Below are 13095 nucleotides of genomic sequence, written 5' to 3'. Positions count from 1 at the left end.
CTTTAAGGATAACATCAAAGATAATCTTAAAGCTCTTGGTATTGACATGTTCAGTTGGGAAAGTGCTTCCAATGATCGTAAAAAGTGGCGCTCCTTGGTTTATCATTGCTGTGATAGTTTTGAGAAGAAAAAATATGAGCATGCAAAAATGAAGCGTGATATCCGGAAGAAAAATTTGTCAGATATATCAGGTCTGTTGGAGGATTTCATGCAGAACAACACCTGTGATTTATGCGGTAAAATGACTTTATCCGGAGCTGGCCTAGCTAGCCACAAGCGTTCACATGCAGATCAATCTTTCTTTGATGGGGAAAACATTGCAGGGCACAGATGTTCTGTTTGCTCTGTGGTCTGTAAATCGAGTGGAGGCCTGAGGCGTCATATGAGCGTCCACAATAGAACAGCACCAGTTGGCATCCCTCAATCTCAGCTTAAGTGTGACCTCTGCAACAGACTGTGTAAGAGCAGGGATGGTCTGAAGAGCCACCCGCGTTCCCACAGAAAATAGGAATTGATGCGTCTTGATCACATCTCCACATGTATATATGTATGTGTGTATAAGTGTATATATGTGTATATAATTAAAAAAAAATATTTAAAAAATACATGAAAATGAATGAGTAATCAACAATAAAGCAAGGGAAAGATGGTCTTCTTCTGTCAAGAAGTGACAATCACCATATATATATATATATATATATATATATATATATATATATATATATATGTGCATACATACATACATACACATACACACACACACACACACACACACACATATATATATATATATATATATATATATATATATATATATATTACAAGAGGGTTAAATAAATGCAAGTGACAGGAAATATGCTTCTGATATCTGTGGACAAGACAGAGAGGACAATGCTTTGAAAAGCATGGCACCTGCTCCTATACGCTTTCTCCACTGCAGGAAAATGTTTTACGCACGAATTGGGCTGATTAGTCATCACCGCATGCCAGATTAAAGAATACCTAAGTATTACATAATACCCAATGCCAGATTACAGAATACCTAAGTATTACATATTCATTTAGAAAAAGAAAATAGTCAATGTATATTGACAAGAACTTTTCACAATCCTAACACTCATACACACACACGCCTTTGAGTAAAAAAAATGTCCCATAATATAAAGAATGTAGTTTAAATTCCCAAGGAAAAAACTAAATTTAACCTATCACAGAATCAGCACCTATATAATCCGACTTCTAAAAAGTTTATAATTACAAAAGAGAATTCAATTATATCAGGATGAAAAAAAGCCTTAACTAAAATTGTTAAATAGAAATAGACTGGGCATTTGCATAAGATGATTTCTCAAAAGTCTTAAAATATAAAAAAAGAATTTAACTATATAAGGATGAAAAAAGAAAACCTTAATTAGCATGAAAAAAATTGTAACTAAAAATTTGTAAATAGAAACGGGGATCCTCAATTGCTTACCATATATATACTAGCAAGAATATACACTTTATATTTTTGCTGTATATATATATATATATATATATATATATATATATACATATATATATATATATATATATATATAGTAAAAATATTTTCAGGGTAATAGAATTATTAACACATAGATTACGTTTTAGAACCACCTTTTTATATTGTTGCAGGAAAAAGTATACAAAGTTTGTTCAGCGATGAAATTTTCTTAATATATATATATATATATATATATATATATATATATGTGTGTGTGTGTGTGTGTGTGTGTGTGTGTGTGTAATGAGGAGACACAGTAATTGGGGAGGTTGCATATGCTATTCAAATGGAGGTATTTCTAAGCTTAATGCTTCTCAGCAGAAGAGGGACTAACTAGCTAGGTTGTGGACATTTCAATATGACTTCTAGCTGAGTATTAATGTATTTGGTATATAGTAGATTGATAGACAAGGCATCTGGCAGGGTTAAACTAAAGTACGTGAATTTTAGCTGGGAACTTGGAGCTATAAAGTATAGAGGGGATAATATAATATGGGGGTGGATGTTGACGATATATAGCGGAAGCATTAAAAGAGAAGGCTGGATGGCGAGGTAAATTAGATATTCAATGAGCAGAGGGATTAGCTGGATATATTGATTGTTACAGATTATAAAACCGATGATCAAAGTTAATTAGGATAAGATTAAATAGATTAAAATAAAATGCAGTAGATAGCTGAGCAGCGGCTTGGTTCCCATCAGTTTTGGCAAACCAGAACTAGCACCCATACTTACAAAACTGTTTAAACGTTGTCTTAAGGAGAATTGCTTCCCATCACTCTGGAAAATCTCATAAGTATGCCCTGTATTTAAGAATTCAGGTGATCGTTCATCCCCATCTCAGTACAGGCTAATAAGTCTCCTGTGCGTCATGAGTAAGTTGCTGGAATATGTGTAAATAGAGAAGTAATCAACCATCTCAGCAAAAAATAACCTTCTTAGTGACACACAATATGGTTTCCGTTCTGCTAGATCTACAGCAGATGTGATTACAGTTATATCTCATAGGATTAGCGAATCTCTCGACAGAGGCAACATTTCTAGGGCAATTGCTCTTGACATATCAAAGGCCTTTCATAGGGTATGGCATAAAGGTTTACTTCACAAGATCTCTAGCTATGGTATAGCTGGAAATGTCTTCTCAATTATTAAATCATTTCTCTCTGATAGGTTAATAAGAGTAGTAGTTGATGGGCAAAAATCAGAAGCTCACAGTATAAATGGTGGAGTCCCTCAGGGGTCCATCCTGGGCCCAACTCTTTTCCTGATCTACATTAATGATCTTCCAAATCACATCCTTACATCATTCGTAGACATTTTTGCTAACGACACTACCATCTATGGTAGCACATCTAAGACAGTAAACGACCAAGTTCTCTCCGATTCTCTCTCCTCTGATCTTGATCACGTTGTACAATGGGGAAAGGAGTGGCTGGTTACTTTTAATGCATCTAAAACCAAGCTTCTATCTTTACATCATGAACGTTCTGATCCCCATCTGGCATCAATTAAAATGAATGGCTCTCGTTTTGGGGACGCCTCGTTTTGACAAGCTTCTGGGCTTGACCTTTACTCCTGATCTTAAATGGAATACGTACATCAAATCTATTGCCAAGGCCGCTGGAAAAATGGTCGGATCCTTCTATCGATCCAGTAGATATCTCACTGCTGATGCAATTCTCTATCTATATAAGAGCAAGATACGTCCAAGGATGGAATACTGTTGCCACATATGGGCTGGAGCTGCTAGAAAAGACTTGTCCTGCCTTGATAGGGTTCAAAATAGACTTCGTGGCCTGGTGGGAGATGTCCTTTTCTCTTCGCTGCAACCTCTATCTCACAGAAGAGATGTTGCGAGTTTGTCTCTGCTTTATCGTTATTTTCATGGAAAGTGTTCAACTGAGCTTCAATCTATGGTCCCCCCTCGCCAAACTTTCACAAGAAACACTCGACTAGCTGAAAATATTATCAATAATTTTCCACACTCTTTATCTGTGCCTAAACCTAAACATAGATTCCATGATCAAAGCTTCTTTCTTAGAACTGCACGCCTGTGGAATTGTCTTCCTGCTTTCCAGCTGTCTATAATATGGTTGTCTTCAAGTCCAACGTGAACAAGTTTCTGATGAGCCGTTCCACTTAAGTTAACAAATTTACCGAACTTCCATTACTATCGATTACTATATTGTCCTTTTGACTACTCGACACTCTTTAACCCTTATTCTTGAGTGGCCTATCGGCCTTGATAAGTGGTGACGCCTATGTAAAAAAAAATAGTATAGTAAAAAAAATCCAGTGAAAATAAGGTAGAGTAACCTGAACTAAAATGAAGTAAGCTGGAAAGAAATGGGATAAAATAAAATACAGTTTCATAAAATGAAAAATAATTATATATATATATATATATATATATATATATATATATATATATATATATATATATATATAATATGGCGATTAAGCTACACTGAATATTCCGCGTTTCATCCACTCTAGGATTCTTCAGGCTTATGACTGACTAGCTCTACCTACGTATTGAGAACTGTTGAAGTAAATACTTAAATACTTAAAGTTTACGCATAAATTTATACTTTCGTATATTAATTTTATGTGAGTAAATGAAGTATGTATATATATATATATATATATATATATATATATATATATATATATATATATATATATATATATATATATACTAGCAAAAGTACCCGTCGTTGACTCGGTTCAAAAACAGGCTACAGAACATGGACTCTGATTTATGAAAGTATGGTAGGTTATGAAAAGGAAGGGTTGTAAATTTGGGTTAAATTTGGGGGTATCAAAACTAAGGCAAAAAATGATGAAAGTAAAAATAAAATAAATAAACCCCATAATTTATTATACCTAACCTTTTCACACTGAAACACTTATCACAATATTCTGTGGATCTATATTAAAAAACCTTGCTAAACTTTGTGACATATTTTCATTCTATGGAGGTCAGGTCCGAACGAACACCCCATAATTTTATTATACCATATTTCTTCAAACTGAAACATAATTATCAAAGTATACTTACGCAGATAGATATGAAAAGTCTTTATTAAAGTGTGTGCCTATTTCCATTCTATGGAGGCCAGGCGCGAACGCAGACGCCACAATTTTATTATACCATCCCTATTTAAGTTAAAACACACTTATCAAAGTATTCTTATGTACATCTATATCAAAAACACGTGTAAACTTTTTTTTTTAATTTTTAATTTTTTTATTTCCATGTGGACCAGGCTCGAACGCAGACCCCACAATTTTAATGAACCACCGTTCTGCCAGATCAAACATACCCATTCCTGTGTCTCGGTATATCTTCTATCATTATATGTAATCAGTTTTTTAAAATACTCAACCGTATAGGAGCCTATTCGTGACCACACACACACACACACACACACACACACACACACACACACACATTCAGCTTTATATTATAGATATATATATATGAAAGAGTAAAATCACAGATTAGATAATTAGATTAATTATTGTATTATCAAATATTACATAAGTAGATTTCATAAAAGAGGAGAAAAGTTATAAAAGTTCAAAATCGGTCAGCTGGTTCGTTATTTTTGTTTTACGGCATATCAACCTTTTTCAGATTAGTTAATGCCGAATCTAGTTATTTTGAGGAACGATTTTTAATGGAGTATATTTGTTTTTTAAGTCGGATTCTATTTAACCCATAGTTGGGATCCTAACAGGTACTACCACTCCGGGTCAGAGTGGACCTGGGAGCAATGGCAATTAAAGGGTGGCTCCACACTCCCCAAGGGCCGCAAGGTAGGGCCTCACCATCGGATATAGTTTTAGGTTATATCCAGGACCAAAATCAGTCAGAGTTCAATGTAAAAAGTGAAGGTTGGGTTCGTAAGCTATAATCCGAGTAGTTTATATGTATATAATTATATACTTGAAAATCCAAGATGGCGTAATGGTAAAAAATAAAGGTAACTGCAGCTTCTCTTCCAATCTTTCGGATTCTCACCATATCGTATTACATTTTAATTCCTTTTGGTGGATTGATTGTTGCTATTTCTTTTGATGAGTTAAGGGCATAATAGATTCACTAATTAATATATTTCGATGAAGAGTCCACGTGATGTTGTTAACCGCGTGTTTTTTATGAAGCCGGATAGGTGACGCGTGGTCGCGCATTTTGAAAATCTGGGTGGTTTTTCGAAATATCTTCCACTACATTATGTCGAGAAAGAAGAGGAGAAAAAAAAAGATTACAAAGGAGTCTTACTCCGAAATATATTTCTTTAAAAATAAACACCCGTTTATTTTTTTTTTAAATTTCGCGTTGCAGTTTTGGCGTCAAATGTATTTATACATGTTTTATTCTTCAAATTTAACTCAGCGCTTCTAACGGATATAAACAAAAAGAACTACCCAGATTTTCAAAATGCGCGACCACGCGTCACCTATCCGGCTCCATAAAAACCCCGCAGTTAACAACATCACGTGGACTCCTCATCGAAATATCTTCCACTACATTATGTCGAGGAAGAAGAGGAAAAAAGATTGACAAAGGAGTCTTACTCCGAAATATATTTCTTTAAAAATAAAAACTCGTTTATTTTATAAAAAAATTTCGCGTTGCATTTTTGGCTTCAAATGTATTTATACATGTTTTATATATACGGACTTATCAGCATTTATGCCGCTCTAACCACATGCTGGAATTAACAGGCTCCAAAAAGGAGAATTATGGTGCAACCCTCGTTCGGATAGAGAATTCCCGTATAAGGCATCAGCTCCTTCAATGGGAGATGTTAGATCCAATTAGAAATAGTTATACAGTGACTGTTGCCTGGGCAGGAACTTTAGGTGAATGTGTACTGGACTTCCAATTATATGGCAGGAACGTTGAGGCCTTTTCTCGGGGTGAAATTTACATGGGAATTTTATACAGTGTAACCCTGATATAAGAGATCCAATATGAGAAAAACGAAAATAAAAGAGATTTTCTCTGGTCCCAAATTAGAGCCCGTGTTGATGTATAACCCGGATATAAGGGAGCTGTAATGACCGGAGAAGAAGGATCTTATATCCGGGTTATACTGTAATGTCAAAAAACAAAATATCGCCATATGAATCCATATATTTATGCTAATATGGTACTCGATATAAGGAAATATATATATATACATATACATATATATCTAACTGTAGTTGTGTAACAAAAAGATATCACAATGATTTTTCATATTGATGGAAATAAATCTTTTAAATGTCTGGTACAGTGTGAATCATCGGTCGTACGCATGTGTCAGGATTTTATGAAATCTACTTAACAAGATATTTTTACGAGTCGAAAATTTTTTTTTTTTTTTTTTTTTAATCTGGCACTTGTCTGGTTTTTTAAACTGTAAAATTTGAATTATTTTGCTTGTAAGTTAATTGGTTTCTTGTAATCATTATTAATTAATTTATTTATTTATTTGTGGACTGTTATCCTAATCTTCATAGTTGTTGTTTCACCACATTTAGGTCAACTATTTCTCTGGCCTTCTTAAGGTGGTTAACCGCGACGGGATAGGAATGCTGAATCTCTTAAGTGTATCCTCAGTAATTACTGCCTTCCATAGTTGTTGTTGTCTCATCATGCATTGACCAACTAATCCATTGCTTTATTTTTACTTTTAAAATCACGACTCTATAATAACATTCACGAAATCTGGACAAATCAAAATATCATATTTAAGGGTATTTTACGCTCTGGAAAAGCTCCCCCTCAGCTAGTATTATATATTAAAATTGAGTTTTGTTTTAAAATTCCTTATTTGATTTTTCATGTTTGAGTTTGAAATCTAAGATATAAACGGCTATATATCTGTCTAACTGTCTGTCTCCATATTTTCAAACTATCTCTTCCAAAATTAAAAGTCGCAGGGCGGCGCTAGGGGCCTCAGATGATTAGATTTTTAACGGGCCGTTCTTTTATGGGTTTTTAGCTGGTTAAAATTGTTTTTAAAGGGTCAAAAATAGGTCAAAATTGAAAAAAATCTTTAAACAGTTTGTACATTCATCTAAATTTATTTTTAACTTTTAATTTCTGATCGGTTTATGGTACAGTGGTAACGTCATCAGCTTTGAATGTTACAGTTTCGGTTTCGATTCTAGCCGATGGCACCTAAATACATTTTATTACTTTTAAAATCACGACTCTAAAATAATATATACGAAATCTGGACAAATTAAAATATCATATTTAAGCGTATTTTACGCCAGGGCAAAGCTGTCCCGCCCCTTCACCAGTACATTTTAATCGATAAATACGTTGATTTAATTGTTGAATCTTTGAACACGGCTCTGTCCTTATTTATACTATTTTATTAATTTATGCAAACATTTTTTTTTCTCTTTCCAGACGCGCCGCTTTCACTGGACAGCGATAACACGATGGACCAAAGCTGGCCTCCTAATTTCTCTCGGGTCCCACTCCGTCATCGGCCGCACTCCGTGTCTATCCTGACCAGCAGCAGGTCTTATGGTATGGACAACAGTCAGGAGAGGACGGAAGGCAACGACAAATCCTACGAGGAAATTCTCCAAAGAAACGTCCGGCTGTGGAAGGGGCGAAAGAGTGTGCATATCAGTGACGACGACGGAGACGGGGCCCGGACACCGGTCAACGATTGGCAATATTTAACCGCTAACATAAACAATGAAAAGGATAAAAGAAACAGTGATAGTGGTAGCAGTATTAGCAGTGTCTTTAACAGCAGCGGGAGTAGTTACAGTAGCAGTGCTATTAATGGCGATAGCAGCAGCAGAAATAGTAGCAGCAGTTGTGGTAGTTGTGTATTTAATAGCTTTAACATTGGTCTGGTAGAGACGATGTTATCGGACGTCGTTGATAACAGTTATGCTGAGCTTATAGAGACGAGCTCCGCGAATAGTAGTGTCGACTCGATAAGCATTGCCAAAACGACAGAAAACGGCATTATTGTAAGCGGAAGTGACGTCATTGACGGTCCGTACACTACTGAGTTTGGAGACAGAAAAGAACGCAAGGAAAGTGAGAATGGCGAGCAGACGCCCGTGGTTGAAATAAAAGAGCCACAGGCCGCAGAATGGATTCGAAATGGTCCGTTGGATAAAAGATACGATGATACAAAGCCACAACTTAGAGATTTTAAAATGAAAGTCCCGGATGTAAATGAAATATATTCAATCGTAAAGGATCCTGAAAGGGTTAACAATATTACAGCAGAAACGAGGAGTGGTGAATACCCTAGTACATCTGGTGCTGTAAAGGTTATAGGAAACGAAGAAATACATACTGAATTAGGATGTATTAAATGCAAAGGACTTGAGTGTGGAGACACAAAAGAAGGAACTGCTAATATGGAAGGAACCGAGAGTGAAATTACACGAGAGGATAAGATGTCCAAAGAAGGGGCAACTGGTGGTCTGCAAGATGGAGATAAAGAAAAGCGCAGAGGGAGTGATCAAGATGTGGCGGGAGGCGAGAAGCCTAAACGGAAGGACAGTGGTGGTAGCGGTGGGGGAGGTGTTGTGCGGGCATTATTAGATCACATTGGTCGAAAAATAGAGAACCGAGTCACTGTAGGAATGGCCGAATATTCTCGCTCTTTCTTGCCCGTGATTTCCGAGATGGGCAAGAAAGATGGCCGACAAAAGAGCAGCGCACATCGACCACGCGAATTAGATATTACATAGCGAAATCATTTAGCGTTGTGTGTACTTTGACTTATAGTACGTTCTTGGTGTTTGAAAAGGTCAGAATTTATTAGACCAAAACATATTGAAAAAGCAATATGTATGGGAAAGAGAACTTGAGTCGGTGAATGATTAAGAGATATGAAAAATAAATAGATAGATAGATACCGAGAGAGAGAGAGAGAGAGAGAGAGAGATATGAAGAATAAATTATTTTAGGTGAAACACGAGAAGTTAAGCAAAACAAAACATATCCTATAAATACTATTCTTTTAGGGACGGGTAAAAATTGGAGAAAAATCAAATCAAAGGAGAAACGGAAGCGAAAACCGACAAAGAAAGAGAGAGAGAGAGAGAGAGAGAGAGAGAGAGAGAGAGAGATTTATTGAAAGATAGAGATTGATTCGAGCGAATAGAAAATAAGAGAAAATATAATTTTAATCGTGGTATAAAAGAAGATACAGTAATAAATAAGAAATATAATAAATATATATATATATGTAGTTGTATGTATATATATATACATTTATGTTTATATAGATAGATAGATAGATAGATATGCATATATATAAAAGTAAAGCCTCGTGTTATTTGTAACTCAAAAAGCTGATGAGCAATGAAAACGCGAGTGGTACCATTAAAGCTAGCGACCTTTTTTGCTCCAGAATTTATTTTTCCACATAGTCATCATCATTCTAAATGCATTTTATCCTCCAATGAAATAGTGCTGTGCATGGGCATCAGGGCTGCGCTTTGTCACGCGAGGGTCGTTTCAAAAGTAAAGTCTCCTATTTTTCTACACAAAAAAGAGCTACAAAGACGGGGTTGGTAGCATTAAAACGAAGGACGAGTGATCTTTTGTGCTCCATAATTTATTTTTCTACATAGTTACTGTTTTATCTCAATGCACTTTTGCTATAAATTCAATTATGCATCTCTGCTTCAGAGGCACGTCCATGACAGGGGTTGCTTTCTTAGAGTCTCACATCGTCAACAGAGAAATGAAAATTTCAGGTCAAATATGCATAAATCCAGTCATCATAGCAATTCTAATTGCAATTCTCTCTGATTTATTCGAACGAAATAAAAATAGGAAGCATTACTTTTGGAAGGCCTTCACACACACACACACACACACACACACACGCACACACGCACACACACACATATATATATATATATATATAACAATTTTAGACAAAGCAAAGTCACTTGTTGGTATACATAAATTATTTTGTCGATGTAATAAGGAGGAACAGAAATTGGCGGAGGTGCTATATGACCTTTATACCGGGGTATTTCGAAGCCTAATTCTTTTCAAAAGAGACGCCAACATATGGTTTCGTATTTTCTATAATTGCTATTATATTTAAGCTCCATCATACCTGTTTCTATGCTGATTTTAGCCTTTTATAATATTCATTACACACACACACACACACACACACATATATATATATATATATATATATATATATATATATATATATATATATATTTAAAATTGTACAGAAGTTTAAAAAAACCTTGGGGAACATAAATAAAATAAGGGGGACCAGTTAATGGTAAATTGTAAATAATGTTAGGCTCTCGTCAGCCATGTTGTTTTCTGAAAACAACATGGCTGACGAGAGCCTAACATCATTTACAATTTACCATTAACTGGTCGCCCTTATGTTAGGCTTGAAACCGACGGCACCAAGGTTTTTCTGACCTTCTGTACAATTTTAAATAAATATTAAGCTCTTATATTGAAAAGGTTTTTTTTTGTAATCGAGCACTTTGTTGGAATTCTTTCCCAAAATACAGTAAACATATATATATATATATATATATATATATTTGTTTATTGTTATAAATTGTCATGCTCACATCCCGCTGCTACGAATAGCCACTTGTTTCAATCAAGCAACAAATATCATCAGGCAGCGACTTGACTATTCAAAAGTTCAATGAATAATCTTCATTATTCATTGAACTTTTGAATAGTCAAGTCGCTGCCTGATAATATCTGTTGTTTGATTGATTGAAACAAGTGGCTATTTGTAGCAGCGGGATGTGAGCATGTTTATATAACAATAAACAAGTATTATCAGCTCTTTTTATTGAGCACTATCTAACAACCTCGTTGAATTCATTAGTCCATTACTTTTGAATAAAAAACCCCGAGTATGTATGTATGTATATATATATATATATATATATATATATATATATATATATATATATATATATATGTAGGAATAAAACAAATGAATGCGGAGAGAAAGAAAACAAAATAAAAAATCAGGAAAGTTATAAAATGAGACAATATCGTGTTCAACAAAAGTTTGATGCGACAAACTATCGCTTCAACGTGGAAAATATTTATCTGTCCGCAAAGGTAATTCTTGATTGGAAAAAAATATTTTTCTGTCTAGAAAGATTTCTCTTTCTATGACTAAGTTCAGCATATTTTGCACTGTCGGGAACTTGTGTACTTTTATCGTTTCTTTAGTTCAGTTTATTTATATTTTTGTACGCACTTTTTTAATATTTAGAATTGCAAAAATGTTAAAACTAGAAATATATAATGAACGACGCGCAATTATGAGAATGAAAGTAAGTTAAGTAGAAGAAAAAATAAAGAAGAAGGAAATCTGATAAAAAATTTTAGAAATGCAAATATTGGTGACGATATCGTAAGAGAAAATGGTTATAAAAATAAAAGAAAAACTGTCCACATGAGAATGAAGAAAGTGCCTATAGAAGAAGTACAAAAGAAGTAAAAGAACGAAAGAAAAAAATAAAATATTATTCAGAAAATTAAGAAATAAACTGAAATGAAAAGAAAAGAAAACGTGAGAATGAAATCCAGAAATAAAGAAGAAAATATGAAATACAGTAAAATGAAAGCGAAAACAATTGTGTCTGTATAGGAGACGAGGCATGTTTGAATGAAAGGAACAGATATACAAGAACGAAAGAGAAAACTAAGTTAAAAAACATAAAGATCTAAAAAGAATTTAAAAAAAGGAAGAAAAATATAATTCAAGAAAACGAGAATTTACGAGAAATAAAATAATTATGAGAAAAATATATATAATAAATCAACCAAATCTGTGATTGAACGAGAAAAACGATCTGCACAAAATGTAAACAAAGGATTAAAAGAAATCAATAATCGGAATTTTTGTTTAATTGACCAGAAAGAGATTTTAAGAATGAAAGAATAAAACCAACAAAAGTACGAGGAGTAAATATTTTTTAAAAAGTGCCTACAAATGAAAAAGAAGAAAACAAGTGAAAACATTAAAGAAAATGAAGCTCGCAAATGTCGGCTGAAATGGAAATGCACAAGGGACAATCAATAATAAAAAAAATATTTTAAAATGGTGAAATGAATGAATAATTGACGTAAGAACCATACAACTAGTAAGTAGAAAAGAGGAACAATGACTCTCTATTAAAAATATAACTTGAACTGAATAAACAAAAAAGCACGGTATTTATAAATCATAAGATATTAAAAGAGATAATACTAAACAATTACATTTCTTCGTTTTCACTAGATTATTATTAGTATGTACAAATAATTGACTTAAATTCTAAGTGTTCGAACATTTTATCAATCGGAAATCGATAAAATGTTTTAACAATCGGTAATTCTAGTTGTAATTACAAGAGCAATTCGAGTTAGTATCTTTTTGAAAGTCTTACTACCTTTTTTAATACAAATATAATTTGACAAATAATTCCATTGTTGATTTATAACATAACTAATTAAGTTTATTCATGAAGTTAATCGTATTTTCTTATTTGTTTGTTCGCCATAATGCGTCGATTTAATGCTTGCATCT

General features: G+C 33.9%; 1 protein-coding gene across 2 annotated transcripts in view; it reads left to right on the top strand.

Moving 5' to 3' along the window:
- The window catches only part of LOC145286279 (uncharacterized), a 128506-nt gene extending 118796 nt beyond the window's left edge, over nt 1–9710 (top strand). For both annotated transcript variants that reach the window (XM_080135118.1, XM_080135119.1), the window contains exon 4: nt 7941–9710. In XM_080135118.1, the coding sequence (XP_079991244.1) occupies nt 7941–9256 (1316 nt within the window). In that variant the 3' untranslated portion in view covers nt 9257–9710. The remainder of the gene's footprint in view (nt 1–7940) is intronic.
- Nucleotides 9711–13095: the final 3385 nt, after the last annotated feature.

The sequence above is a fragment of the Euprymna scolopes genome, chromosome 10 (genome assembly GCF_053919585.1).
Source record: "Euprymna scolopes isolate OS-2025 chromosome 10, ASM5391958v1, whole genome shotgun sequence".
NCBI lineage: Eukaryota > Metazoa > Mollusca > Cephalopoda > Sepiida > Sepiolidae > Euprymna > Euprymna scolopes.
Note: the sequence above shows the minus strand (reverse complement) of the source record. Positions and strands in the feature narration are given on the sequence as shown.